Source organism: Malaclemys terrapin, chromosome 1, assembly GCF_027887155.1.
Source record: "Malaclemys terrapin pileata isolate rMalTer1 chromosome 1, rMalTer1.hap1, whole genome shotgun sequence".
Taxonomy (NCBI): domain Eukaryota; kingdom Metazoa; phylum Chordata; order Testudines; family Emydidae; genus Malaclemys; species Malaclemys terrapin.
Window position 1 is genome coordinate 137384047 of NC_071505.1, and position 27367 is coordinate 137411413.

Consider the following 27367-nt stretch of genomic DNA (forward strand, 5'->3'; position numbering starts at 1 on the left):
GGGTTTCTGATTCACAGATTCCCTCAGTTGAAGCAGGGCTGACTCAGCCCTTCATCAGATTGAAGTTGGTGTTGTAGAAGCAACCTGTACGTAGAGATCTCATCCAAGCTGTGGGGCCATTACAATCCCATTTCACTCTGGAAAAGTAGGTGTTTGCCCTGGTGTTCCTGGCCAAAGTGCTTCCCCTGTTGCTCATCCTGGGTTGTGTGCTGGTGGGCTGCAGCCCTCACCTGCAGTTTGCTCAGTGTGTGTGTGTATGCTTGTAGATGATTAATACCCCACAACTCTTCATCGAAATAGTCATTGCTTTGCGAAAGATCCCAGTTTTCAGGAAAGTGTTCAGCTGGTTCCAGAGCTTGGCTCCTGAGCCAGCTGGGAACTTTTAGAAACATCCTGAGCTTAGTGAGAGCAGCTGGTGCATTGATGAAGATCCTCCTCTACAATGCAACACAAATACTCCGGGGTCCTTTTTCCTCAAGGCTTCTCCAAAGATCTTCAAAGGCTTCCCCATGCCACACCAGAGAACTGCCATAGCTGATAGATGGTAAGTTATCTGATGGCTATCCATAGTGGCTTAGGCCAGGTTTTTACAGCTGTTTCGCTGTTGCTCCATTCAGCATGGCAATGCCTAACTGGTTTAAGAGCCTACATTTCATTTTCAGTAAGGATTTAGGCACTTAGCAGCCTTCATCAATTAGATCAATAGGATTCACATCCCTGAGTGACATAACTATGCCAACCTCACCCCCAGTGTAGACAACAATAGAAGAATTCTTCCATTGATCTAGCTACCACCACTCGGAAAGGTAAATTACCTACAGCAATAGTCAAACCCCTTCTGTCACTGAAGGAGGGCTTGGCTACACTCGGGACTTCACAGCGCTGCCGCAAAGTGCGAGTGTAGTCGCACCGCCAGCACTGCGAGAGAGCTCTCACAGCGCTGTATATACTCCATCTCTCCGAGAGGATTAGCTTGCAGCGCTGTGAGCGAGCGTGCAGCGCTGCAGGCTCTGATTACACTGGCTCTTTACAGCGCTGTACTCGCTGCCCTCAGGGGGATGTTTTTTCACACCCCTGAGCGCAGCAAGTTGCAGCGCTGTACAGCGTCAGTGTAGCCAAAGCCGGAAACATCTACACTACAGCAGCGTAGCTGCAGTGGTGTTCTGTGTCACCGTAGCGCCCAGAGTGTAGACATGGCCTTAATAAAACAAACATTTAATGCACAGAGAAAACATTGTAATGACTATGAATAACATTTAAAAAAATTAAACAGTAAATCTATGGCTTCTCCTTATAGAGAATGTCCCCCTTTTGTTTCTGTTACAACTTAACATGTTCTATACTTCAGCACACACATCAAAACACATTCCCCACTGATCTTCTCTTGGAGATGATTTCTCAGTCTTTGCAGTCTGGTTGTAACATGTAGTGTGTCTTCAGAGCTTGAGAAATGGCAGAACCTCAGTTGTTTCAAACACTTTGGAACTCAGTGAGCAACGAAACAGTCTGGGGATCTCGGCAGCAAGCAGTGTTCCAGCCCGAGGCTTGGTTTAAGAGTTGACTGGGTCTCTCAGTTGCTGGTGCAACATAAATCTGTAGCCTGTATTCAATGTGGTACCAGGATTGGAAGCAGCCTCTACAATATCTGTTCCCTGGATCTCTGTAAGGCTCTCACTCCATAGAGCACTGTCTTCTCCCCATAAACCCAGCTAAGGCAGTCAAGAATTCACAAATGCTCACCTCACTAAGTGCTGCCCCATTCTCTCTCTTTAACTGAGACAGAATCCCAGTTTAGAGCAGTCAGCTGATAGCTAAATGTAAATTCCATAGGCTCTGTGATCTCCACAATAACAAATACTGCCCCCAACTCTCCCTATAGGTCCATAGAACACACCATGGTGCACCAAACATTATCCCAATGGAGGGCTGCCCTAGAAAATAGAGCTGGCACAGCACTGCCCTGTATCCACGGTGGTACGGGGTTGGGACCAGCCCTCACAGCAGACACATCTCTCAGTGCTGCATCTATCAGCCACTGAGTCCACAGGGCTGTCTTCAATTCTTCTGTCAAGCTAGCTACCCCTCTCGGATAGGTGGATCAACTTAAGCAAAGGGAGAACCCCTCCGGTCGGCATAGGTAGGGTCTACACTAAAGGGCTACAGAGTTGCAGCTGCAGCGCTGCAGCTGTGCCGTTGTAGCCTTTCAAGTGTATAAAAGCCCTTCAACCCCTGTATTTATAACCTCCTCCCCACCCCTGCATTCTACCTCTGCCCTCAGAGGGTGACTAGGGTGTGACCTGCCAGGTGGGTTGCCCATAATGTAACAGAGGCCCAGAGTATCCAGCTAAAATCTATGTCCCCTCCCCACTGCACCTTTCGCTTCCTGTCAGAGAAATAAAGTCAAATGCTGCAGTACAAGGAGTGTGGGTCGCACTGACACTCTGAAAGTGCAAAACACTGTGATAATACAGTATAAATATTCTTACTCTACTTCAGCACAGGAGAAATAGCAGCAGATCACAAGAAACAGAGCTATCCTCGCTCTTTCTCTGGGCCGTTGGTGTTCACAGTTAGTATTTGTACTTCCTCCTTCCACTTCTTACTAACTACAGGGTTCATTTACACCTGCTGTGACGAAGTGGGAATATTCTTAATGTTTTCTCTGAATACTGTGTGGGTGCCTCAGTTTCCCCTTTGCATTTCTTAAGTAGCTAGGTGGTGGGATATGGGGGTGTGATTGATGCAGAGCCCAGGGCCGGCTCTGGCTTTTTGGCCGCCCCAAGCAAAAAAAAACCCCAAAAACCTGTGGCGCGGCTGGAGCGCGGGTGCAGGGGGACCGGCTGGGGGGGGAGAGGGAGCAGGCGGGAGAGAGAGAGAAGGAGCGTCCAGGGCTACAGCAGGGGCACTGCCACGCGGCCCCTCCCGCTGCGCCGCTTCCTGCCGCCTGACGCGAGGGCTCCACTCCGGTCGGCAGGGAGGGAAGGAAGAGGACTGCCCTGCAGGGCACTCTGGTTCTCCGCGCCGCCGCCCCCTACAGGGCGGCCGGAGCGGAACAAGAACCAAAAAACAAAAACAAAAAAAAAGCGGTCGTGGCGCCCTAGGATTGGGCAGAATGCCGCCTCCAACAATCTGCCGCCCCAAGCACCAGCTTGCTCAGCTGGTGCCCAGAGCCGGCCCTGGCAGAGCCCTAAAGGGCCAGTGTGATGCTGTCTGCACAGAGAATGGCCGTCACCCTGTCTCCTGGAAACAGATGGCGTGGGCCCCTCTCCTACAAATGTGCCAACTGAAGGTGTTGGAGAACAAAAAGATCAGGTGACCTCCTGGCCCGGGAAAGAGGCAAAGGCTGGAGGAGGGGCTGGAGAGTTTCAGTTTGGAGCTGGCTGGGGAAATGGAGGGAGGCCCAGATGGGGCTCTGGCAGTAGCGTAGCTAGGGGGGTGCAGGGGAAGCAGCCGCTTCCCCTCAGCACATTTTCCAAAAGTGACGCCTTTCCGGGCAGCCAGCACTGGGCTATGGACTTCAAGTCTGGAGCCGGGTTTTGCATGCAGCCGCCGGCTGGCTCTCGGCTCTGCGCTGCCCTCCCACATCCCCAGCTCTGCTCGCTCGCTCCCTCCGGGGCTGCAGGCAGCGTTGGCTGTTGCCTGGCTCCCCGGGAATGAGGAGGAGGAGGCTCCCATCCCCTCCACCGCTCCGGCTGCTGCTTCTCGGCCCCCCACGCCTCCTCCCCCTCTTCTCCCCCCGGTGCTGTGCAGCACAGAGATCCGCTGGTGCGGTGCAGTGCAGTGTCAGGCAGCCCCTCTGCACAGCCCGGGCTCAGCTGGCATCATGCCTCTGGCAGCAGCTCTCCAGGCTCTGTCCTTTCCTTTCATCCATTACTGCCCACCCCTGCCTGTCCCCCTCCCCGGCAGCTGCCATGCACGGGTCCCGCCTGGGCATTGCACGGAAAGCCCGAACGCCCAGCAGGCACCATCCCCCTCCCTTGCACTGAGCTGCATGCAGCCAGCCCTGTTCAGCTCGAGAGAGCACCTGTGCAATCCCTGGGTGCAAGGATAATGGGGTTTAACCCACCTGGCTTGCCGCTGCACTTGAGGCTGGGGTGCAGTAGGCTCCGGCGTGGCAGGCCAGCCCCAGCAGAGCAGTACCCTGCTGGAGAAGGGGGATTTTTCTGCCATTGGTTGACATGCTTAGTCAGATTGCCAATGATTTGCTCCGTCTCCCGCCCGCCCGCAGCTGCCCGGCTCGCTAAGCCGAACCCCGCTTGGCGCACCCTGTCCAGGCAGGGGTGGGCTCTGTCGGGAGGGGAAGGGGTGGCAGCACAGCCCCCCAGCCTTTCCACAGCTTATTTGCAGTCTCACTGACATGAGCTAGGCGTATATTTTTCTCTCTCATTGCCACTCATTCAAACTTGGCCGGGCTGCCCTCCCCTGCCGAGACGACCAGGGAAAACAGGGCAGGTGCTGCAGGACGGGAGGCAGGATGAGCTGCTGGGCTGTGAGAAAACTGCCGGCTCCAGAGGGGAGCCCTGTCTGCCTCCTGCAGGAGCCCTGAATGGCTGCCCTGTCCCATGGGGCAGGGCAAAGGGAAGACAGCCAGCCAGAGGGGGTTTCTTCCCCGGCAGGGGTGGAGATTCTTGGTAATCACCAGCCCAGCTCCCACCTGGCCTGAAATCCTGTCCCTCCCTGAGACATAGCGAGAGCTGGCAACCCTGGGCTCAGCAGAGGGCCCGATCTCCAGTGCCCTCACCCTTGAGGCACCTTCTAAAAATGGATTTGCAGCCACCTGCTGAAAATACCAGGCTGCCCTCCAGCCATGGGGCTAGTGCTCTGTGCTCCCAGGCCAGGGAAATCCAGGACAAGTCTCACGAGTGGGAGAATTAGTATCTCCCACCCTGGAGCCAGGGGTCAATCCCCAGCCAATGCAGAGAAATCGAATTTCCGTACAGTTAGACCCGGGATAGCGACTGTGGGGAGTTTTTTGCTAACATTTCCTAGAACAGACAAAGCCTGAAAATGCATAAGGGATTTTGCAAGAGAGAAATTAGAAATTGGCCAGGAATAATTCCCTGGGTCTTATGGAAAGTTATTTCCAGTCTGAAGAGCATTTGTGTTATGGAAAATGTTATCCGCCCACTTTGCCTTATAAAAAGAAACCAGACTATAGAATGAAAACTGTTGAATTTATGTTATTCATTAAATGTGCAGTAATCATTTCAAAAGGAATCTAATCCCAAAATAAATTAGAACAGAGCCCTAGAAGTATTTCCTCCTACTCTGCATTGTTGAAGTAGCGTATGTTTATTACCAGAATTGGAATGGCCAGCCTAGCCAGCATTATGACAGGATGGTTTAGGTGAGTGCGACAAGAACTTGTGAGACTGTATTTTGGGTAGCAATTAATGTATGTAACACTTTGCATGGAGTATGGTCAGGGGCGGCTCCAGGCACTAGCGCAGCAAGCCTGTGCCTGGGGCGGCAAGCTGCGGGGGGGCGGGAGGGGCGGCATGTTGGTTGCTGTGAGGGCGGCAGTCAGGCGGCCTTCGGTGGTATGCCTGCTGGAGGTCTGCTGGTCCCGCGGTTTCAGCGGCAATTCGGCGGCAAGTATGCCGAAGCCGTGGGACCGGCAGACCACCCGCAGAAACGCTGCTGAATCGGCGTGACCGCAGACTGCCCGCAGGGATGCCGCAGAAGCCCACCTTACTGTCGTGCTTGGGGTGGCAAAAAACATAGAGCCGCACCTGAGTATGGTAAGGCAGGGTTCTCAGGCCCTACCCAGCAGATGGACCAGAGGAGGCTAGCATGAAATCAGAGCTTTGGCCAGTCTGACCATCTTTCCACATTAGACTGTAGTGACTTCCAGCTACTGCTCATTTCCAGATGAAATACCATACAACACCAGAGGTCTAAGGTACACACACACCAGGAGAAGGAACAGATATAGATTTTTATTTTGTACAACATAAAATAAACCCCATTTTTCCAACTGTGGCAGATGAAAGAAAACAAACCCCTCCAATACAGTAAAAGTGCGCATAATACTGAAACCAAAGGGCAGGGAAGAGCAGGCACAGCTATGCAGGCTGCTTACAACAGAAGGAGAGGAACAGAACGCTTCAGATTAATCCTTTAATTAACCAAAAAAATGTTTTAAGACAGTCGTGTGTAGAAGTAGCAAAGTCCAAGAGGCTATGGGGAAGGCTGCCAAGCTGCTCTTCGGACTGGGTTATAGGAAAGATGGGCGAAGACAGGGATGGACCATGAGTCACCTTTACAGAGAGCCTGGCAGTGCAAGGCATCCAGAAGATGACTGTAAATTCAATAGGATACCACAGGACCCATGGGTGCACCACAGAGGAACCCTCCATTTCTCCAGTTGGTGGGAGCATTTTGGGCCCCAGTCCACCAGAGATGCACGTAAATATCCCCACTGACTCGAATGGAGCTACAGTTTACTTAGGCCTTGACTACACTTGCAGATGTATAGCGCTGTGAGTTAAACCTGACTTCGTGCAGCTGAGTAGGGAAAGCGCTGCAGTCTGTCCACACTGACAGCTGCCCAGCGCACTGTCGTGGCCACATTTGCGGCAATTGCAGTGCTATTGGGAGCAGTGCATTATGGGCAGCTATCCCACAGAGCACCTTTTTCCATTCTGGCGCCGTGGGTTGTGGGAAGGGGGCTTGGGTGCGGGGAATTCTGGGTCCTGTCCCAATGCCCCGTGATGCATCGCTTCGCAACCCAGAAATCCCTTTGTTTCCGTCCACCTTTGGCGCCATCTTTCAACGGTTTCTGTGCAGTGCGATCTGTCTGCCGGAAATAGAGTCCGAAATGCTGAGGAGTATGCTGACAAGTCTCACCAGCACGTCATGTTTGAAGAACTATACCTTAAGATCCAAAGTGACAGTGAGAGTGAGGGTGAGGAGTCCGATGATGCTATCGAGCCGCGTAACGTGTACGACACAAAATTGCTTGTGGCATTCACGGACATGCTCAGCACCGTGGATCGCTGCTTTTGGGCTCAGAAAACAAGCACCGAGTGGTGGGATCACATCTTCATGGAAGTCTGGGATGATGAGCAGTGGCTGCAGAACTTTCGGATGAGAAAAGCCACTTTCATGGGACTGTGTGAGTAGCTTGCCCCCACCCTGCGGCGCAAGGACACGAGATTGAGAGCTGCCCTGCCAGTGGAGAAGCGGGTGGCTACTGCAATCTGGAAGCTGGCAACTCCAGACAGCTACCGGTCGGTCGCAAACCAGTTTGGAGTGGGAAGGTCGACCGTTGGAATCGTGTTGTTGCAAGTTTGCAAGGCCATTAATCGCATCCTACTCAGCAGAACCGTGATTCTGGGTAACGTGCAGGAAATAGTGGATGGCTTTACACAAATGGGGTTCCCTAACTGTGGAGGGGAGATAGATGCATTCCTATTCTGGCACCACCCAGCCTAGGATCCGAGTATGTTAATCGGAAGGGGTATTTCTCTATGGTTCTCCAGGCGCTTGTGGATCACCGTGGGCATTTCATTGACATTAACACAGGCTGGCCCGGAAAGGTGCATGACGCCTGCATCTTTTGGAACACTTGGCTGTTCAGGAAGATGCAGGCCGGGACTTTTTTCCCAGAGCGGAAGATCACGGTAGGGGAAGTTGAAATGCCCATTGTGATCCTTGGAGATCCGGCTTACCCGTTAATGCCATGGCTCATGAAACCCTACACAGGGAGCCTTGACAGCAGCAAGGAACAGTTCAACTACAGGCTGAGCCGGTGCCGAATGACTGTGGAGTGTGCCTTTGGCCATTTAAAGGGCCGCTGGCGATCTCTGTTTGGGAAGCTGAACTTGGCCGAAAACAGCATCCCCACGGTTATATCCGCGTGCTGTGCCATCCATAATATTTGTGAAGGGAAGGGTGAAAGCTTCACTCAGGCATGGACCTCCGAGGTTCAACACCTGGAGGCTGAATTTGCACAGCCAGAGAGCAGTGCTATTACAGGGGCCCAGCACGGGGCTGCAAGGATTAGGGATGCCTTGAGGGAGCAATTTGAGGCTGAAAACCAGCAGTGATATCTGGTGCCCTGCAGTGAAGTGCAGTAGTTCCAATCTTTAGGAATCAGTGTTTGCTAAGCAGACAAGCAGACTTGCAGTGCCTGTTTATTTCCTGGGCTAAGGAGTCTTTTACTTTATGCAATAATAAAGAATGTTTTCAAAGCCAAAGAATCCATTTATTGAAAAGAAAAAAAATTATTTCTTGAAAAGAAACAAGGGGGTGGAGTGGAGAACAGTACAATCACAGATACGCATATGTCCTGTCTGGTGTGCTGTGCAGTGGGTGCTGCACTTCAGGACAGCTATACTGCATGGTGATGGGGGTTGAGTGCAGAGGGTAAGGGTCATGGTTTTCAGGGCTGGGTGGTGAAGATACTGGTGTTGGAGGCAGCGGGTGGCGTGAAGAACATGGAAGTTGGGGAAAGTGGGTTGGAGGTGACAGTAGAGCACAACGGAAAGAGTTTTTGGACAAGGGCTGTGGAGGGGGGGTGGCGTTTGCGGTATTGCTCCTCTTTCTGCATGGCTACCAGCTCCTGGATAGCATCTGCTTGGCGCTCCAGGATGCTTATGAGCCGATCCGTGCTTTGCTGCCAGTGCTCTGTGCTTTGCCGCCGGTGCGCTGCGTTTTCCTGGCGGATCCTGCTTTCTCTCTCCCTCCAGTTCTGTGCATTCTCATTCTCTTTAATAGATTGCTGCATCAGTTCTTGCAGCATGTCTTCTTTGCTTTTTCACGGTCTCTTCCTGAGTCTTTGCAGTCTCTGAGCAGGCGATAAGAGGGACGGCTGAGGTCTCAAGGTTGATGCAGCTGTATAGGCAAAATGCAACATTTAACAGAGGCAACATTGTTTATACCAGACAGAGTAATGATTCCCCCCGCACTTAAGGAGTAGAAAACACACAAGGTCTACACAATAGCATAATTTTCCCGTCTGAAACAGAGCACACATATCCCACGGGAACCTCAAAATGGTGAGTAAGGGGGACTGATTGTTTCAGGGCTGCACTGTCCTCTGGGTTTCTGTGCCTTGGGGAGAGCCAACAGCTTCAGGGGGCACCTACGCTGAACACTGTCCCAACGTTTTCCACAGGAGTTCGTCCTGGACAATATCTCGCTGCTGAGGGTGACCTGGGAAGCAAGGGAGGGTCTTCTACTGCAAAGCGGCTTCCGCCCTGGCCCATATGCAGCTTGTCTGTTTGCAGCAATGGTCCCCCCGCCCCTCGCGGTACAGTGGTGCGGACACGTTAGCCTGGCTGGGACAAGGACCACGGTGGCTCTCCCCATAAACCTGCGCAAGCGCATTGCACACGTTCTGGATGAGACATTCGAGGAGATTACCGAGGCCGATTACCGCGATGTGATAAACCACATCAATGCACTATTCCGCATCTAGGCATGCATGCCTAACCCTCCTCTCCGAAAGAGCCCGCACCGAAAAAATTCCTTCCTGAAAACAAAAACCGCTTACCAGGAACCTGCTCTTCTGTTTGTCCTCCACCAAGTACCGGCTGCTGCGACTGGCTACCTTCCTCCTGGCTCTAGAAGAGCTCCTGGCTGCATAGCTCCAGGGATTCTGGGGTGTCTCCATCCGGCCCACCACCATCACTCCTGTTTTCCTCCTCCTTCCCCCCCACCCCCACCGGCTCTGAAGTGTCCATGGTGGTGCTCGGAGTGGAGGTGGGGTTAATCCCAAGTATCGCATCCAGCTCTTTGTAGAATCGGCAGGTCATGGGGGGAGCACCCGAGCGGCCGTTTGCGTCGCGGGCTTCGCAGTAGGCACTCCGCAGCTCCTTCACTTTAATCCTGCACTGCAGGGCGTCCCGGTCATGGCCCCTTTCCATCATGTCCTTTGATACCTTCCCGAAGGAATCGTAATTCCTACGGCTGGAGCGCAGCAGTACGGCAACTGTACAGCTTCCTCCCCCAAACACTGATGAGGTCCAGCAACCTCCATGCTGGGGCTCACTTGGCGCGTGGAGGCATGGTCACCTGGAAAGGTTCGCTGATAGCACTCCACGCCACACCGGGCTGAGCAAACAGGAGGGGGATTTTTAAAATTCCCGGGGAATGTAAAGGGTCGGTCACATGGTTGGTTACCTGAGGCCAGGGCAGTAGAGTTTGAACTGATGACCATAGTGGCTAGAACAGGCATTGTGGGATACTGCCGAATAATTCTGGAGGCCATTCACAGTGCATTGGGCGGCCACACTGGCGCCGCAACGCTGCAGCTGCAGTGCAATACTCGCTATTCCTCTCAGAGAGGTGGAGTACATGCAGCGCTGCAACCACGGAGATACAGTGCTGCAAATGCCTTGCCAGTGTGGACGGGGAGTGAGTTACAGCGCTGCGGGAGCCTTTACAGTGCTGTAACTCACAAGTGTAGCCAAGGCCTTAGAAAGTGCACTTCTCATATAGAGGTCATAAGGATCCTATCTATCTGAATACTGGCTGTTCTTTCTTTCTTTGATCTGCAGAGTGACTGATGCTTTTCAGATGTTAGTTGTGGATACAGGAGGATTTCATTGCATCTTCTCTCTTGGCCCCAGCTACTGTTCTCCCTTCTTGTTGCACTGATAGTGGGTGGGTGTGTCTCGCCTTTTTTTTTTTTAAATCATAGGGACAGTTTTGTCCTTTTCTTCTCTCCTGATGTCAGTGTAGATGCAGGCAGTCATATAGTATCTCAAATGCAAAGCTGCATTTCACTGATCTGAGATTTGAAGAACAATGTTGAACTAGCTATTTTACAGGATGTCTAGATTTCATTCCTGTAGTAACAGAACTGGTGATAGGAAAGCAGGAAGAGGTTTGTTTTTTGTTGTTGTTTTGTGTGTGTGTGTGTGCGCGCGTACAGCTTAAATTGGTTAAAAACACTAATTTTCAGTACTCAGTGTTTCAAAAATGTTAGACTGCCAACCTGTGTCGTAGAGATGTCTTTTGTTTAAAAAAAACCCCATGAATAAAGCTACTTTGAGGGAAATTACTGCTTTGTCCAACCCCAAAGAGCTATGAGATCTTTGCTCACCAATTCTCATAAAACTTGTATTTGTCATGCCTTTTCGGTGACTTTAGTATTACGATCTATTATAAATAAAGTGCATTTCACTGATTGATTTTAAAATGAAATTAGTAACTGGAAAAAATGGCCAGGTTTTTTTTTAAACCTGTGACAATTATAAACAACTGTATTCTGTCATTTACTTTCTAGAAACTAATGTATATCTAAGTATAATCTAAAGTTCTCCTGTGAAATGCCGGCTGTGCAAACCCTTCCGTGGCTGGATCATTCTTGTGTTTTTATTTTAAGTACAAATAAATATGTATAACCAATTTAAAAGTATGTAATTAGTAATTTGATATGTCGGGTGGTGCCTTTTTTTGTGTTCGCTCCCCCTGATGTTAGAACCTGGCTACACCACTGGGCTCTTGCCTCCCCGGCCCCAACATGAACCTGACTGAGGGGTCCTGTTCCCTGTACCTACAAGTTCTGTTTTGGATTGTGTTCCTGTTGTCTAATAAACCTTCTGTTTTACTGGCTGGCTGAGAGTCATGTCTGACTGCGGATTTGGGGTGCAGGACCCTCTGGCTTCCCCAGGAGCCCCCCCCCCCGCCACGGTACGAACTCGCTGTGGGAAGCACACTGTGTGAGAAGGGGATGCTGAATACTCCGAGGTCAGACCCAAGAAGGTCGAAACTGTGTAAGCTTCTTGCCCTGGAGACAGTCTGCTCCCAGAGAGGAGTAATATTCCCCCAGAGTCCTGACTGGATTCATATGGAATAGTTCCAGAGCATTGTCCGGTGACTCTGTGACACCTGCTCAGAGTATAGGAGTCTTAATGTGAGAATCAGACCATATATAACTTTAATAAAAAACAAAGTAATTGAATCCCCTGTCTTAAGTGCAATATTAATCTCATCTTTAAATATGGAGTCACTACTGTCCTCTGTATGTATATTTTTATAACTGTTTACATATTTAGGAAGATTTGACAGGTTTACAGATTATATTTTGGGAACACTTTGGCTCCTTTGAAATGCAAGGTGCCGTACACACTGTATAAATCTCCAATGACCTAATCACCAGAAAGTCTTGGCTTCTCCCATAAGGAACTTCAACATCTTTACATGCTCACAGTGAACAAAGTTTTAAAATGAAAAATACATATGTTTAGAAAAAAATGGGACCTTCCTCCCCATTGCCCAGAGGTCACTCACCCTCCAAGCATCATCTCCAGCCAAGACAATAGCTAGAGTTCATGAGAAAGGTAACTCAAGTGTCCACAGTTGCAGACCTGGCCTGGAAAAACCCAGCTCAGTGCAGAAAAGACTAGTGTTGTAAATCACACCTATCTCACAGTGCTGCCACTATCAGTGTGTGGGGTGAGCACTAAGCACTTTTGCACAGAGCGTTTTGGTAACCAGGGGCCTGATGTGCCAGGTGTTCCTGAGCATTATCCACTCACATTGACTCCTTAGGGAGGTGATAGCGCTCCACATTGTGCAAGCTCTGATCTCAGAGCTGGGGAATTCTTTCCGTCCATCACCTCCTGCATTTCTGAGTAGACAGACAAATGAAACCCTTGAGAGAGGTTGTTCCCTCTATCACTGCACAGTGGTGAGGGTTACCTTCCACTTGTCACAAAAACCTGTGTTTTACCTCACATCTGTGTGTTATTTCTAATGCAGTACCAGCAGGGAATGTTATTCAGCATATTTTGTGTCTCTGTGAGCCCAGGTCGTTCTGAGGTGCTCAGACTGTTGTATGGAGAGAGCCGATGCAGTGGGACAGTCGAGATTTTCCTCCATGGTGCGTGGGGCAGAGTCCTGGATGACCAGTGGGACATGGACGATGCCAGCGTGGTGTGCAGACAGCTCCAGTGCGGAGTCGCTGAGAAAGCTTATAACCCCGCTAAGTCTGAGCGAGGAACAGGCCCCGTGGGGCTGAAAAGTGTCCGATGTGGAGGAAATGAGACTCGTCTGACTCTCTGTGACAACTCCGCATCTGAGACAGCCCAGACAGGAATTGCTGAGGACGTCGGTGTCATTTGCTCAGGTGACTTAGTGTGAAAATCTTCTAAATATCCTGTCCTTGTTCAGTGGGAACATAACCCACCCTAGGGTCTGCCTCCACCCCACCTTGTGCTGTGATCTCAGCAGACCTTGAAATGATGTGGATCTGAGGTTCAAACTGTGACCCATTTATAGTAAAAATATATTATATACAGAACAAAGCATAGCCATGTTATACGGTTAATGCACTATAGCAACTTCTCTCTCTCCTATATTTTTATGTTCAAAAAATTTCATGAAAACTTTTTTCCTGTGAAAAATCTTCACAATAAGATTACAAACTTTCCCAAAAAGTCTGTTTTCATTGAAAATGTTCAGATTTTTGTTGAAAAACTTGGACTGTTGATTAACCACAGTTAACTCATGCATTTAACTGAAAAAATTAATCGAGATTTAAAAAAAAAATTATAATCACAGTTTAATCACACTGTTAAACAATAGAATACCAATCTAAATTTGTTTTATTTTTGCATGCAGTTATTTTTTGTACATAAAATCTACATTTGTAAGTTCAACTTCCATGATAAACAGATTGCACTACAGTACTTGTATTAACTGAATTGATAAATACTATTTCTTTCATTTTTTATACTTCAAATATTTGGAATAAAAAAATAGATATAAAGTGAGCACCGTACACTTTCTATTGTGTTGTAATTGAAATCAATATATTTGAAATGGTAGAAAACATCCAAAATATTTAAATAAATGGTATTCTATTATTGTTTAACAGCACGATTAATCACGATTAATTTTTTTTAATCATTAGCTCTATGAAAAACCCAAATTTATTTGTGAAACATGAAAAATATTCACGGTCATTCATATTTTGTGGGGGAAAAGATGAACTTCCAAGCAGCTCTAGTGTATATAGTGGCTTCTTGATTTTAAGTCTTAACAAACGTGCTGTCTTGAATCAGAAAACAATAGGAAGAAAAGGAAGTCAGATGTAATCTGTTTTGACCAAGACTGCCATGGATAGTGGCTCTTGGCTAGATCCCCGAAGGAACTTAGGCATTGCAAGGCCTGACTCCTAGGTACCTTACCATCCAATGGAATCCTCAGCTCTGAGTCACACACCCAGCTCCCCGTACAATGCATGGGGAGAGTTAGGCAGCAGAAGCCAGAAAGCTGAACAGTGAACCACCTAAATTTGCCAGCAGTGAAATGCCAAGGAAGGGAGTAGGGCCTAGATACACAAAGTTCTTTAGATGCCAACCTGCTATTGATCTAAGCCTCAGCCCCCTGACACACAGGCAGAGGTAAGCACCTCTGCTTAGGGATCTCAGTCATGAACCCACTCCTGGAGCAAGGCATGTAAGCCAGGTCAGCTCTCTCATCTCCCCATTTTACCCATAACCCAGTGGTTAAAGCACTCAGCTGGGAGGTGGGAAATCCACGTTCAAACCCTGCTCTGCCTGATTTCGAGCAGGGATATGAACACAGGTGAGTGCCCTAGTCACTATAGACTATAGCAGGGGTCGGCAACGTTCGGCACACGGCTCGCCAGGGTAAGCACCCTAGCGGTCCGGGCCAGTTTATTTACCTGTTGACGCGGCAGGTTTGTCCGATCGCGGCCCCCACTGGCCGCGGTTCGCCGTCCCGGGCCAATGGGGGTGGCGGGAAGTGGCGCGGGCCGAGGGATGTGCTGGCCGCGGCTTCCTGCCGCCCCCATTGGCCCGGGACAGCGAACCGCAGCCAGTGGGGGCCACGATCGGCCGAACCTGCCGCGTCAGCAGGTAAATAAACTGGCCCGGACCGCTAGGGTGCTTACCCTGGCGAGCCGCGTGCCGAACGTTGCCGACCCCTGGACTATAGGATATGCTCAGGTGGGTCTCTCCTGCTGGAAATGTTCCACTTTGTACAAATAATCGGTCACTGAATCAGAAAAATGCTAGAGATTGATTCTAGCTGGTGGCCAGGGCAATCACCTGGGATATGGGAGAGTCAAGTCCCTGCTTCAATAAATATGTAACGATTTATACATTATATATTTATAAAGAGGCAATTTAGGTAGCATGTTCCTTTGTGGATCTAGCCCTCTGTCACTTAGGAAACACATCAAAGTTGCTGTTCTAATGTTACCTTGTTAAGTCCTAATCATATAACTGTGCAATTTTCCTTCATTTAAAGGAAAAGAAGGAAAAAGGAATCTGTGATGGGATTTTTTTCATTGTTCTTGGTTGTACATGACTATTGTACAAGATAATTCTATTGTTCTTTTTGCTGGTATATTATTTACATTAAGGTCCCACTGTAAACGTAAACAAGTAACAGATATTTTAACTATGTCCCTTGTGGCAAAGTACCTTCTTCCCCTCAGCAGGCTCAGTCCTTTTTGCCTTGGAGACACAGGCTTGGGCAAGGCAGATCCTTACAGGTAGCACAGGGTCTGGCTATTCCTTTCCCCAGTCAGTCCCTTGTGCTTGTTTTCCTTCCCTTCTGGGGAGGGAGTGCAGCTTCCTTCCTGGTGTCTTGCTGCACCCAGCCTACTGGCAGCTTCTCTCACTCTCTCACCCCCCACCCCTCTTTCCACACAGGGGAGGGTTTTAAAAAGGTCTCAAGCAGTTGGAGCCAACTGAACCTAATTAGTTTCCTAGTAACCCCTTTTCCAGCTGAACCTTGTTTCCCCGTGATTATCTCTATTCAGTGGACTGGGAGAGGCCTTTTAACCCCCTGGGACTAATTACTACCCCCCCCATCCCCGTAGCTGTTTGTCCTGGGTTTACCACACCCTATATCATGCACTGTATGTTACTGCATTGATATCATTTTTCATGCCCATTCCAACTGCAGGGTAACTACAGCACATTAAGGGCCTATTTCTTTTCCCATTGTGTCAGTGGGAGCTTCACAGTTGATTTCAGCAGCGTAGAATTAGACCCTAAGTGTCTGGGAGTTTATTGTAGACAGATGGATCCAATTTGCCTTTCTTTCCCTTTATTTGTAAAATAAATTGGTACCAAGTCTGCTTTTCTCTAACGTTCTGGTACCTCCTGTCATGCTGTCTGGAGTGGCTCACCACTGTAAGTGACTATCTCAGGGCAGACTCAAAAAAACAAGAGCAGACACCCAAACTGCTAGTGTGGTCAATAACACTGCTCTACAGTCAAAATGCTTCTGAAATAAATGTAGTCAAACTTTACTAATTCTGGTCACTGAGAATGAAAATGATGCTTAAAATTGTTGATTGGCTCTAGTTTTCAAGATATGCTACTGGGTCAGTATATATGACCCTTGACTTGGGAATGGCGGAGGATAAGTGAGTTATAAAGGGAAGGGATCTCAATTTAAACCAGAAATGACTAAAATACATCTTTGACTGGATCTATGAATAAATCTATGACTGGGTTTGGACAGTACTTGCTTTTTAGGCAAAACAATGAATGATGCAGTCTGAAGCTGGTATTGCGTCATACATGATATGAATTGCATCATGTTATTCTTAGAAGTCATGGATGATGCAATCATAACGAAGCTTACATGGCTGTGCTGAACAAATTGCCCTATATCAGCTCTAGAAATCATACAGTGTCATGCTCTCTGATTTGTCAGTGTTTGATTTTGCAAAGGGACACATTTCTGTTTAGCCAAAGTGAGCAGAGATGCCTCGTACTTGTGTGAACAGTGCAGATAACTTCTGCTATGTTTGTGGTGAAGTGACTTTTGCATCACAAAAGCGCAGTATAACCACTATGGTTAAGAAAGCCTATCACCTTTATTTTGTCTGCAAAATTGGAGATAAGGACAAGAGGTGGGCCCCACACATATGCTGCAACACTTGTGCAACAAATCTTCGCCAGTGGTTGAACAGGAAAAGGATATTTATGCCTTTTGCAGTGCCAATGATTTCGAGAGAGCCAACAGATCATACCAACAATTGTTACTTCTGCATGGTGCCTCCAGTTGGGAAAGGTGTGTCAAAGACAAAAAAGGTGGACTGTGCATTATCCAAAGATTCCATCAGCTATATGCCCAGTACCCCACGGAGAAGGACTGCCAGTTCCTGATGCACCAGAATCATTCTCACTTGAGTCAGACGAGGAAGAGGAAGAGGATGAAACTTCTGGTCCTGAACCATCAATGTCACAGGACCCACATTTTCTCCCATCCTCCCCCACACCTCATAACACAAGGTGAACTGAATGACCTTGTCAGGGATTTGGAACTACCCAAGAGTAAGGCAGAGCTGTTGGGCTCCAGACTACAGCAGTGGAATCTCCTGGCAGGTGATGTTAGGGTTTCCATGTTCCGTGACCATCAAAAGGATCTTGTCCCATTCTTCTTCATGGAAGGTGATCTTGTAGCCTGCAACAACATCGATGGTGTGATGGCAGCTCTCAACATCGTTCACGATCCAGATGAGTGGAGACTGTTCGTTGATTCATCGAAAACGAGTCTTAAAGCTGTTTTACTGCATAATGGCAATGTTTTGCCATCAATTCCAGTTGGTCATGCAGTCCATATGAAGGAAACCGATGACAACATGAAACAACTTTTGAGGTGCATAAACTATGACCAACATCAGTGGCAGCTTTGTGGCGATTTTGAAGGTTGTTGCTCTCTTGCTTGGTCTGCAGACTGGATACACAAAGTACTGCTGTTTTCCCTGCGAATGGGATAGTCGTGCAAGAGATTCCCACTACATCAAGAAAGATTGGCCACTCAGACAGTCATTGGAGCCTGGGAGGAAAAGTGTTCAGCATCCACCCCTTGTTGAATCAAGGAAGATTTTGTTACCACCCTTACACATCAAGCTGGGTCTGATGAAGAACTTTGTCAAGGCCATTGACAAAACAAAAGCAGCTTTCAAGTACCTCCATGGAAAATTTCCAAGGTTAAGTGAAGCTAAGATAAAGGAAGGTGTCTTTGTTGGTCCTCAGATTTGTGAACTTTTTCGAGATGATGCATTTGACCATGCACTGCGTGGCAAGGAAAAGACGTCATGGAAAGCCTTCCAGTTAGTGGCAATAAATTTTCTCGGAAACAACAAGGCAGACAACTACAGGTTGATGGTGGAAAACCTCCTCAAGGCATCCAAAGCCTTGGTTGCATCATGTCACTAAAGATACATTTTTTGCACTCTCATCTAGATTTTTTTCCACCGAATTGCGGAGCAGTGAGCGACGAGCATGGCGAGCGATTTCACCAGGACATTGCAACAATGGAGAAACGCTATCAGGGCAAATGGAGCCCATCAATGCTTGCAGACTATTGCTGGACAGTGACAAGAGATCCTCCATTTAATGAATACAAGAGACAAGCCAAGAAGCGCCGAGTAGACACTGAATAGGACTAAACTATGTACATAATAGTTTGCCTTTTGTTTCATAATAAATTTTATTTATATAACCCTTTTGCTGATTTTTAAAGTGTTACATAAACAGGACAGGTGAAATATTATCTTGTAAAGCAACCATAAACACATGAAAAGACCTAGGTTTACAATTTATGATTAAAACTCTACTATCTACACAATATACATAGACATAAAATGTAAAAACTTAAATATTTTAGAAACAGTAGCCAATCAGTTGTTTTAATTGTCATATTTGAATTCAGCACATCAAAATACATAATAAATAACACATTTCATCTCTGAAGCAGACGACTTCTCAAAAATTGTAGACCAGTGTAACGGGGTCTCAAACTCAATTTGCCTTAGGGCCAGTGCCAGTCTTTGAATCCGCCCAGTGGGCTAATAATGTCATTGAAGATGGTGTTCAGAAAAGAAAACATTTATATTGTATTTTTTATTCTGAATTTCATAGAAATAATAAAGCTGTCATACAATTTTATACAATTCTTCACCTGCAAGAGAGTTTTTAGTGTTTGCCAGACACCTGTAAATGCTTCAGTTCTGTCAGTTTGTTGATGTTTGGCCTTCCTGCCTGAGCAGTTGAAACCTTCAGGATTGCAGCAAGGTGTGCATCAGATAGTTGTGTTCGGTATTTTGACTTGTTTATATTCATTGTGGAAAAAAGAAGAACAGGAGTACTTGTGGCACCTTAGAGACTAACAAATTTATTAGAGCATAAGCTTTCGTGGACTACAACCCACTTCTTCGATATGCATCCGAAGAAGTGGGCTGTAGTCCACGAAAGCTTATGCTCTAATAAATTTGTTAGTCTCTAAGGTGCCACAAGTACTCCTGTTCTTCTTTTTGCGGATACAGACTAACACGGCTGCTACTCTGAAACCTGTCATTGTGGAAAAAAGTGATGCTGCCTCCATGGCTGACTCTGCCTAGCAACTAATGATGATATCTCTGTCCCTCTCCCCCAGCCAATGGGAGCTACAGGGGGGCGGTGCCTACAGCAGACATTGCAGACAGTCAGTCTGCCTGCGTCTCTCCTTCTATCTCTCCTCCACGGGCCACAGTGGGGGGGTTCCTGGGCTGCAGATGGCCCGCAGGCCAGGAGTTTGAGACCCCTATTCTATAATTAGATTTCACCAAGCCAATCACAAACATGAACTCCTGGATCACTACACAAGTCTCACCATGGAGTCACAGACAGTCCCTTTAGGCTCTTCAGCCTAACTTGCCATCCAGACAAACTGAAAGTTGTGATAAAATGTCACTTAATCATAATATCACACCACACCAAGTTTCTCCCAGTCCCAAGAGACCAGTCAGTCACTCCAGACCTTATTCCAACAATAACGCTGGCAGCCAGTTCTATAGTAGATAACTAAAGGTTTATTAGCTAAGAAGTTATTATTTATTAGCTAAGAGGGTTATTGAGAGTCTATAGCAGGTAAAATATAATAGGCAAATCAGTTTGTAACTCCAAATGGTGGCAGTGATGTAATAAACTGTCAGTTTCCCAAAAGTCTTTTACAGGGTGTCATGAGGTACTCCATTCACTGCCAATCTGGCATCTCCTCCTTGTCACTCTGGGAATTAGCTCTCGAGGCCAACGCCCCATCCACAGTTTGCACACCATCACTCTGACTCTGGTCTGCAGCTCCTCTTCCTCCAGGACCCGCAGCATCCTCTTTGTGACTTAGCCTCCAGCTAGGTCATTCAGTGTTTCCCCTTATGGGATTCAGGCCATCAACTGCCTAGGCAATCTTCCCATTCACTGCCCTGGTGCCACTCCCTCATTGGCTGGTAGGGGAACCCAGGCCTCCTCAGCAGTTCTGGGCTTCCTCCCTCTGCCCACACTGCTCCTTACCTGGACTGATGTAGTTGTGGTTGGTCCTGTTTTGAGCAGGGCGTGGGACTTGATGGCCTCCTGAGGTTGCTTCCAAACCTAAGCTTCTATGATTCTATGACTGCTTCCTATACTCTGGTTCCTCTCCTCACTCTGGCTGTGCCAGCCTCAAGAATCCACCACCAGGGAGTAACTGCAGATTATATCCCTGCAGCCCCCAAACACTCCTCCCTCTTCCCAGGGCATGACTGCTGCCTGCCTTACTGCAGCCTTTCCCAACAGCCCCAGTTCATAGCCAGTTTCCTGGCTTTATAGGTCTCACCAGTTCCTGAACAGGCAAGTCTCTCTAACCAGCTGATTCCGGCCTAAAGCTCCACTGTTTGCAGTGTAATTAGCTGATTAGGTTCATCCTGCCCAACCCAGTTCTTACAGGGCTAGTGTGGGGAGCTCACCCCTTCACACAGGGCTACCCAGAATAACTCTGGGGATCTCTGTCTTCTCATTCAGTTATTCTTCTCTGTTAGAATCCAAACAGTCCAGAGATACAGGATCTTTCTTTGAATCCATATTTATATCTTCTTCTCACAGAAAACAAGCTGACAGTCTACCCATGTGGGCTTTTCCTTTGATGACAGGGAGTGAGAAATGCACTTAGATTTTTGACCTCCAACCTTATGCATAATTGCCATTTGCTTTGAAATTAGCATTTTCTGTTAAAGTCCTTAAATCCTTAGCATTTCACAAAATTTATTTGATGTGTAATATGTGTTATTTAGCTACAAGTGTATTTACCATGTACATGTTTGGCATTACATTATGACAGGAATAGATAAGCGAAAACAATACTAGTAATGTTCCACTAGTTTTCATAAAGTTTAAACATCTGAATACACACTTATACATCTAACCATTACTTTGATCTACACGAGTGAACTGATCTAAATACACTCTAGCATGACCTGGTCAGCCAGTATCACACCCTCCCCATTCTGTAACAATTGAAAAGAATATTTGGTTTTGGGTAAATTAATTGCCTAATAATTCCTTGAACAACTTGATGCTTATCATTTAAGAGTTGTTTGAAAATATTCCAGATTTCAAGTAAGGGCTGATTCAGCTAACCCTTCGTCTCACAAACAGCTCTGACCCATGTGATGAGTCCCTTAAGGATTACTCTGATGAGTAAGGAATTCAGAATTAGGCTCTTTCACTCACATGCTGTTTATCAATACTGCTCTGTAAAAAGTATTCCTTGTTTCCTTACTCAGCTTCTCTTCTTCTCTGTGTTTCTTGTTAAAGACAGACTTTTAAAAGCATTTCAATATCTCAGCAATTGTAGCAACATCATTGATTACATGAAAGCTGTTTAATTATCCTCATATTGCATATTAACAGCTGGGATCTATCCCTGCAGGAAGCAGGCGGATCAGACTGGTGAATGAGGCAGGTCGCTGTGCTGGGAGAGTGGAGATTTATTACAATGGCAGCTGGGGAACAGTCTGTGATGATTCCTGGGATCTGTCAGACTCCAATGTCGTTTGCAAACAGCTGGGATGTGGACATGCCATCAATGCAACTGTCTCTGCTCATTATGGGCAAGGATCCGGGCGGATCTGGCTGGATGATGTGAACTGCTCTGGGAATGAATCCAATCTTTGGGAGTGTCCTTCCAGAGGCTGGGGCCAGCACAACTGCAGACACAAAGAGGACGCAGGAGTTCTCTGCTCAGGTCTGGTCCAGAAATGCTCACATGAGCCTGGTTACGAGGGGATTTAATGGAGGGGGCAGACAATTGAGGAGAGAGCTGAGAATGATAGAGCCTTTACCTCATTGTCTCTTCTATATGGTGCCCATACATCCAGTTTTGGCCGGGACAGTCCCTTTTTTAAGCCTGCCATGGCCATCCTGACTGTTTTAGCAAAACAAGTGATCATGACTTGGCAAGAGCAAATTGGACAAATGCACAGTTTTGCAAAAAAAAGTGGGATATGACCCCTAGTGGGATGTGGAGGAACATGTGGGGGTGGGGCGAGTGGCAACACCAGTCCCACGCTGGAGGGAGGACTCGAGACAGCAGCTTTGGCTGGGCCAGCCCCACATGGGAGGACAGCAGGGGTCTTGTGCCGCCCTGCGCACAGGAGGGAAGAAGGGGGCCTAAGGCTGGCCTGACACTGGTGGGTGTCAGGGGGGCTCAGGCCAGCCCATGTGCCGAGAGGGTAGGGGAACCTCAGGTTGTGCCTGTGGGGGTGGGAGGCAGGGTGGGCTTACGCTGGCCCCATGTGGGGGGTGAGGGAGAGGAAGGAAGGCCTTGGGGCTGGGCCCCGCGTGGGGTGTTCCATTTTCCCTTTTAAAGAAAATGTGATCACTCTATTCTTCTGTGGTCATTATTAGAAAGTCACCATTTCCCATACGTTCCCACCCAGGGGTATTGGAGATATTGCAGCATTTCTCTTGTGTTGGGAGGGCAGTCACTGCTGTATTGCAGGTATCTGTGTGTGTAACTGCTGGGAACCGGTGACTTTTCAGAGGTGACCATTGTATTTCTAATGGGCCTGTGGCGTCCAGAAGAGTCTCTCATTCTTAGAGCGATTCTCTCTGACATTTGCTCCTGCCGAATGATGCACAGGATCATTAGCAATCGCTGGGATTTCACTCTTCACACCAGGTCATTTCAGAATCAGATGGTTTAAATTCCCTTTTTGTGCATTTCCTTCTAGAATTCACGGATTTGAGGCTGCTGAGTGACAGTGACTGTGCTGGGCGGCTGGAGATTTTCTACAATGGGACGTGGGGCAGTGTTTGCTCCAATGGGATGTCTGGAGACATCACAGCAATTGTCTGCAAACAACTGAACTGTGGGGACGGAGGGCAGATTGAAAAGGACTTTACATATGGAAAAGGTTCTGGTCCCACATGGCTGGACCATGTTGCATGCACTGAGCAGCACAGGTCCCTTTGGCAGTGCCCATCAGACATGTGGAAACAGCAGTCCTGTGATAACCGCGCAGAAGAGACCCATATTTCTTGCAGTGGTAATTCTGAAACTCCGTGCACACGCATGCTCACACCCTCTACATGTTTAACTCATTGAAAGGGTGTGATAGAAATTGTGAATGTATTTACTTTTCAGTATAGACAATCTTACATTCGCAGCAGTGACAGACATATCATATAATCATAGAAGATTAGGGTTGGAAGACACCTCAGGAGGTCATCTAGCCCAACCCCCTGCTCAAAGCAGGATCGACACCAACTAAATCATCCCAGCCAGGGCTTTGTCAAGCTGGTCCTTAAAAACCTCTAAGGATGGAGATTCCACCACCTCCCTAGATAACACATTCCAGTGCTTCACCACCCTCCTAGTGAAATAAAAGTTTCATTGTCCATTCTAGGAATGAGAATACAGCCCCTGGAAAACAAACATGGGAGTTATTTATACAAGCTGTGTGTTACACAGTGCAATCAGTTAGTGAGACCCCACAAGTGCCCATAGGCAGGGGAATTTGGAGTGTGAGGGGTGCTTCAGCACCCGCAGGTTGTGTGCGGGGTCCCAGCTGCCGGCCCCGTGCTCCGCTGCTGGTCCCGCACATAGGGTCCTGCTGCTGGCCCACAAGCAGGGCTCTGCTCCCGCCCCCAGCTGTGGTCCCAGCCTCAGTCCCCTTATCCCTAGCCACATCTCCCCCATCCTCCCCCCTGAGCCACGGCTCAGTCCTGGCCCCAACTCGGGGGAGAGGGGGCATGGATATGGGTAAGGGTGGCAGATCAAAAGTTTGGGGACCACTGGTTTTCAGCCCCCAACTGTAAAAATTGTTCCAGTGCCACTGTAAATGCCTCCCATTAGCGAGCGTCATTTGGGAATCTCAGTGGCTATACTTTTGGGATGAACAATCAGAGATAGGCCCAATGTCAGTGAAAAGGATGTGAGTGGTCACGCTGAGCGGTTGAAGTAGGAGTCATGCCCAGTGGTTAGAGCAGGAGGTGGTAGCCAGAAATTGGAGCCAAGGGTCAGAGCCAGAGACCAGAGCCGAAGTCAGAAATCGGAGCTCAGTGTCAGGACCAGGTTACCTGGAACAAGGCAAGGGGTAAGTCTGGAGTCAAGGAAAGAGCAAGGCTGGGAACAAGACAGGAAAACGAGGTATCCTAGCTGTGGGAAATGCTTTGAGCAGTTGCTGAATGGCTGCTCTGGGTGCTGAATTCAAGACCTGGACTGCTGACCCTTCCCACCAATCAGGCGGTACGACCAGTCAGGCAGCCTAATACAGGCCGCTGCGCTTGTTAGGTTGCCTGGAGACTAGCTCTGCTGCAGCCCCTGCTTCCTGACCCCCAGGCTGGGAAATCTGGGTCAGGATCGGAATTCCCGAAAAGTGTGTCTGTGTCTGTGCGTGTCAGTGAGAGTTTGTTTCAGATTTAAAGTCCCATTTTGGTCTCAATTCTAATACCACCGTGTCTGGATCCCCACAATAATGTGGGTGAGTTTCAGCTGACAAATCTGTTTACCTTCAAACAGGGCCAGAAGCAGCTGTACACAGGGTGGATGGAACAGACTCAGATAACCACAAACACACACACCAATAGGGAGCTGCATAAAGACTTCAACAGCCAGAGAATCCACTGAGTAATAAATCCGTTAGCTCTGAAATAAACTAGATTTTAGATTTAAGTTTATAAAATTGCTGAAATTTAGGGGTTTAATATACAGATAAACCCTACTCTCTCCCACATCACACATGCTTCTCAGTCCATTCAGTTCATCATTTTCTCTGCATAGGACAAAAAGAGAAACCACCTCAGACCCTGTTTGCCGAATGCCCGAACTCTCCAAGCTGCACAGGTATTTCTGCTTCTCTGTGTCTCATTCTTCGTCCTTAAGGACTTTCCCAGCTGTCCCAGTAACATGTGAGGTTTCTGCATTTCCAGACCGGGAGAAGTTACGCGTCGTGGGAAGAGAGGACGGATGCTCGGGGAGAGTGGAGGTTTGGTACCGTGGCTCCTGGGGAACAGTTTGTGATGACTCCTGGGACATGGCGGATGCTAACGTTGTGTGTAAACAACTGGGCTGTGGATCTGCTGTATCTGCCCCGGGCGAGGCTGCATTCGGTGAGGGGACTGGTCCCATCTGGGTGGAGACATTGAATTGCAGAGGGACAGAGTCATCTCTCTGGGACTGTCCTGCCAAGCCCTGGGGTGAAAGCAACTGTGGCCATAAGGAAGATGTTGGAGTGAATTGCTCAGGTGAGTGACAGGAGATGTTTCTGCTACATGCTATAATTTTCCGGAAGGAGGATGGGTCCAATTGCCTTCCCCGCTTGGTCACAGACCAGGCCCTCCCATCTCCCATGTGCAGGAGCATCAATGATGCTATAGGTTGGAACCTTTGTGGGATCAGATTGGCGCAGACATCAGCCCACATAGCCCCTGCATCCATCACAGGCCCCAGTGTGCTGGTTTGTTACTAGTCAGTATAGGAGGACATGGCCCCTAAATCACTAACATACACACCCTGCGCTGGTCTGAGGGAGTTTGTAGAAGTGACATCTGGAGATCCCCGGGGACTCTGAGGGGCTCTACCCAGTGACAAACACATCACTTCCCCCAGACTCCAACTCTCCTCCCTTTAGACTCATAGACTCATAGACTTTAAGGTCAGAAGGGACCATTATGATAATCTAGTCTGACCTCCTGCACAATGCAGACCATAGAATCTCACCCACCCATTCCTGTAACAAATCCCTAACCTATGTCTGAGTTATTGAAGTTCTCAAATAGTGGTTTAAAGACCTCAAGGTGCAGAGAATCCTCCAGTAAGTGACCCATGCCCCATGCTGCAGAGGAAGGCGAAAAACCTCCAGGGCCTCTGCCAATCTGCCCTGAAGGAAAATTCCTTCCTGACCCCAAATATGGCGATCAGCTAAACCCTGAGCATGTGGGCAAGACTCACCAGCCAGCACCCAGGAAAGAATTCTCTTTAGTAACTCAGATCCCACCCCATCTAACATCCCATCACAGACCATTGGGCATATTTACCTGCCAATAATCAAAGATCAATTAATTGCCAAAATTAGGCTCTCTCATCATACCATCCCCTCCATAAACTTATCCAGCTTAGTCTTGAAGCCAGATATGTCTTTTGCCCCCACTACTCCCCCTGGAAGGCTGTTCCAGAACTTCACTCCTCTAATGGTTAGAAACCTTCGTCTAATTTCAAGTCTAAACTTCCTAATGTCCAGTTTATATCCATTTGTTCTTGTGTCCACATTGGTACTAAGCTTGAATAATTCCTCTCCCTCCCTGATATTTATCCCTCTGATATATTTATAAAGAGCAATCATATCTCCCCTCAGCCTTCTTTTGGTTAGGCTAAACAAGCCAAGCTCTTTGAGTCTCCTTTCATAAGACAGGTTTTCCGTTCCTCGGATCATCCTAGTAGCCCTTCTCTGTACCTGTTCCAGTTTGAATTCATCCTTCTTAAACATGGGAGACCAGAACTGCACTCAGTATTCCAGATGAGGTCTCACCAGTGCCTTGTATAACGGTACTAACACCTCCTTATCTTTACTGGAAATACCTCACCTGATGCATCCCAAGACCGCATTAGCATTTTAATGGCCATATCACATTGGCAGCTCATAGTCATCCTGTGATCAACCAATACTCCGAGGTCCTTCTCCTCCTCCGTTACTTCCAACTGATGTGTCCCCAATTTATAACCAAAAATCTTGTTGTTAATCCCTAAATGCATGACCTTGCACTTTTCACTATTAAATGTCATCCTATTACTATTACTCCAGTTTACAAGGTCATCCAGAGCTTCCTGTATGATATCCTGGTCCTTCTCTGTATTGGCAATACCTCCCAGCTTTATGTCATCCGCAAACTTTATTAGCACATTCCCACTTTTTGTGCCAAGGTCAGTAAAAAAAGATTAAATAAGATTGGTCCCCAAACCGATCCCTGAGGAACTCCACTAGTAACCTCCTTCCAGCCTGATAGTTCACCTTTCAGTATGACCCGTTGCAGTCTCCCCTTTAACCAGTTCCTTATCCACCTTTCAATTTTCATATTGATCCCCATCTTTTCCAATTTAGCTAATAATTCCCCATGTGGAACCGTAT

At 48.0% G+C, this 27367-nt stretch overlaps 1 protein-coding gene across 1 annotated transcript in view; it reads left to right on the top strand.

Moving 5' to 3' along the window:
• The window catches only part of LOC128843625 (antigen WC1.1-like), a 106121-nt gene that overhangs the window by 62506 nt on the left and 16248 nt on the right, over window positions 1-27367 (top strand). The window contains exons 6-10 of the mRNA XM_054040603.1: window positions 12764-13081; window positions 21670-21984; window positions 22973-23287; window positions 25024-25086; window positions 25173-25487. Of these exons, the coding sequence (XP_053896578.1) occupies window positions 12764-13081; window positions 21670-21984; window positions 22973-23287; window positions 25024-25086; window positions 25173-25487 (1326 nt within the window). The remainder of the gene's footprint in view (window positions 1-12763; window positions 13082-21669; window positions 21985-22972; window positions 23288-25023; window positions 25087-25172; window positions 25488-27367) is intronic.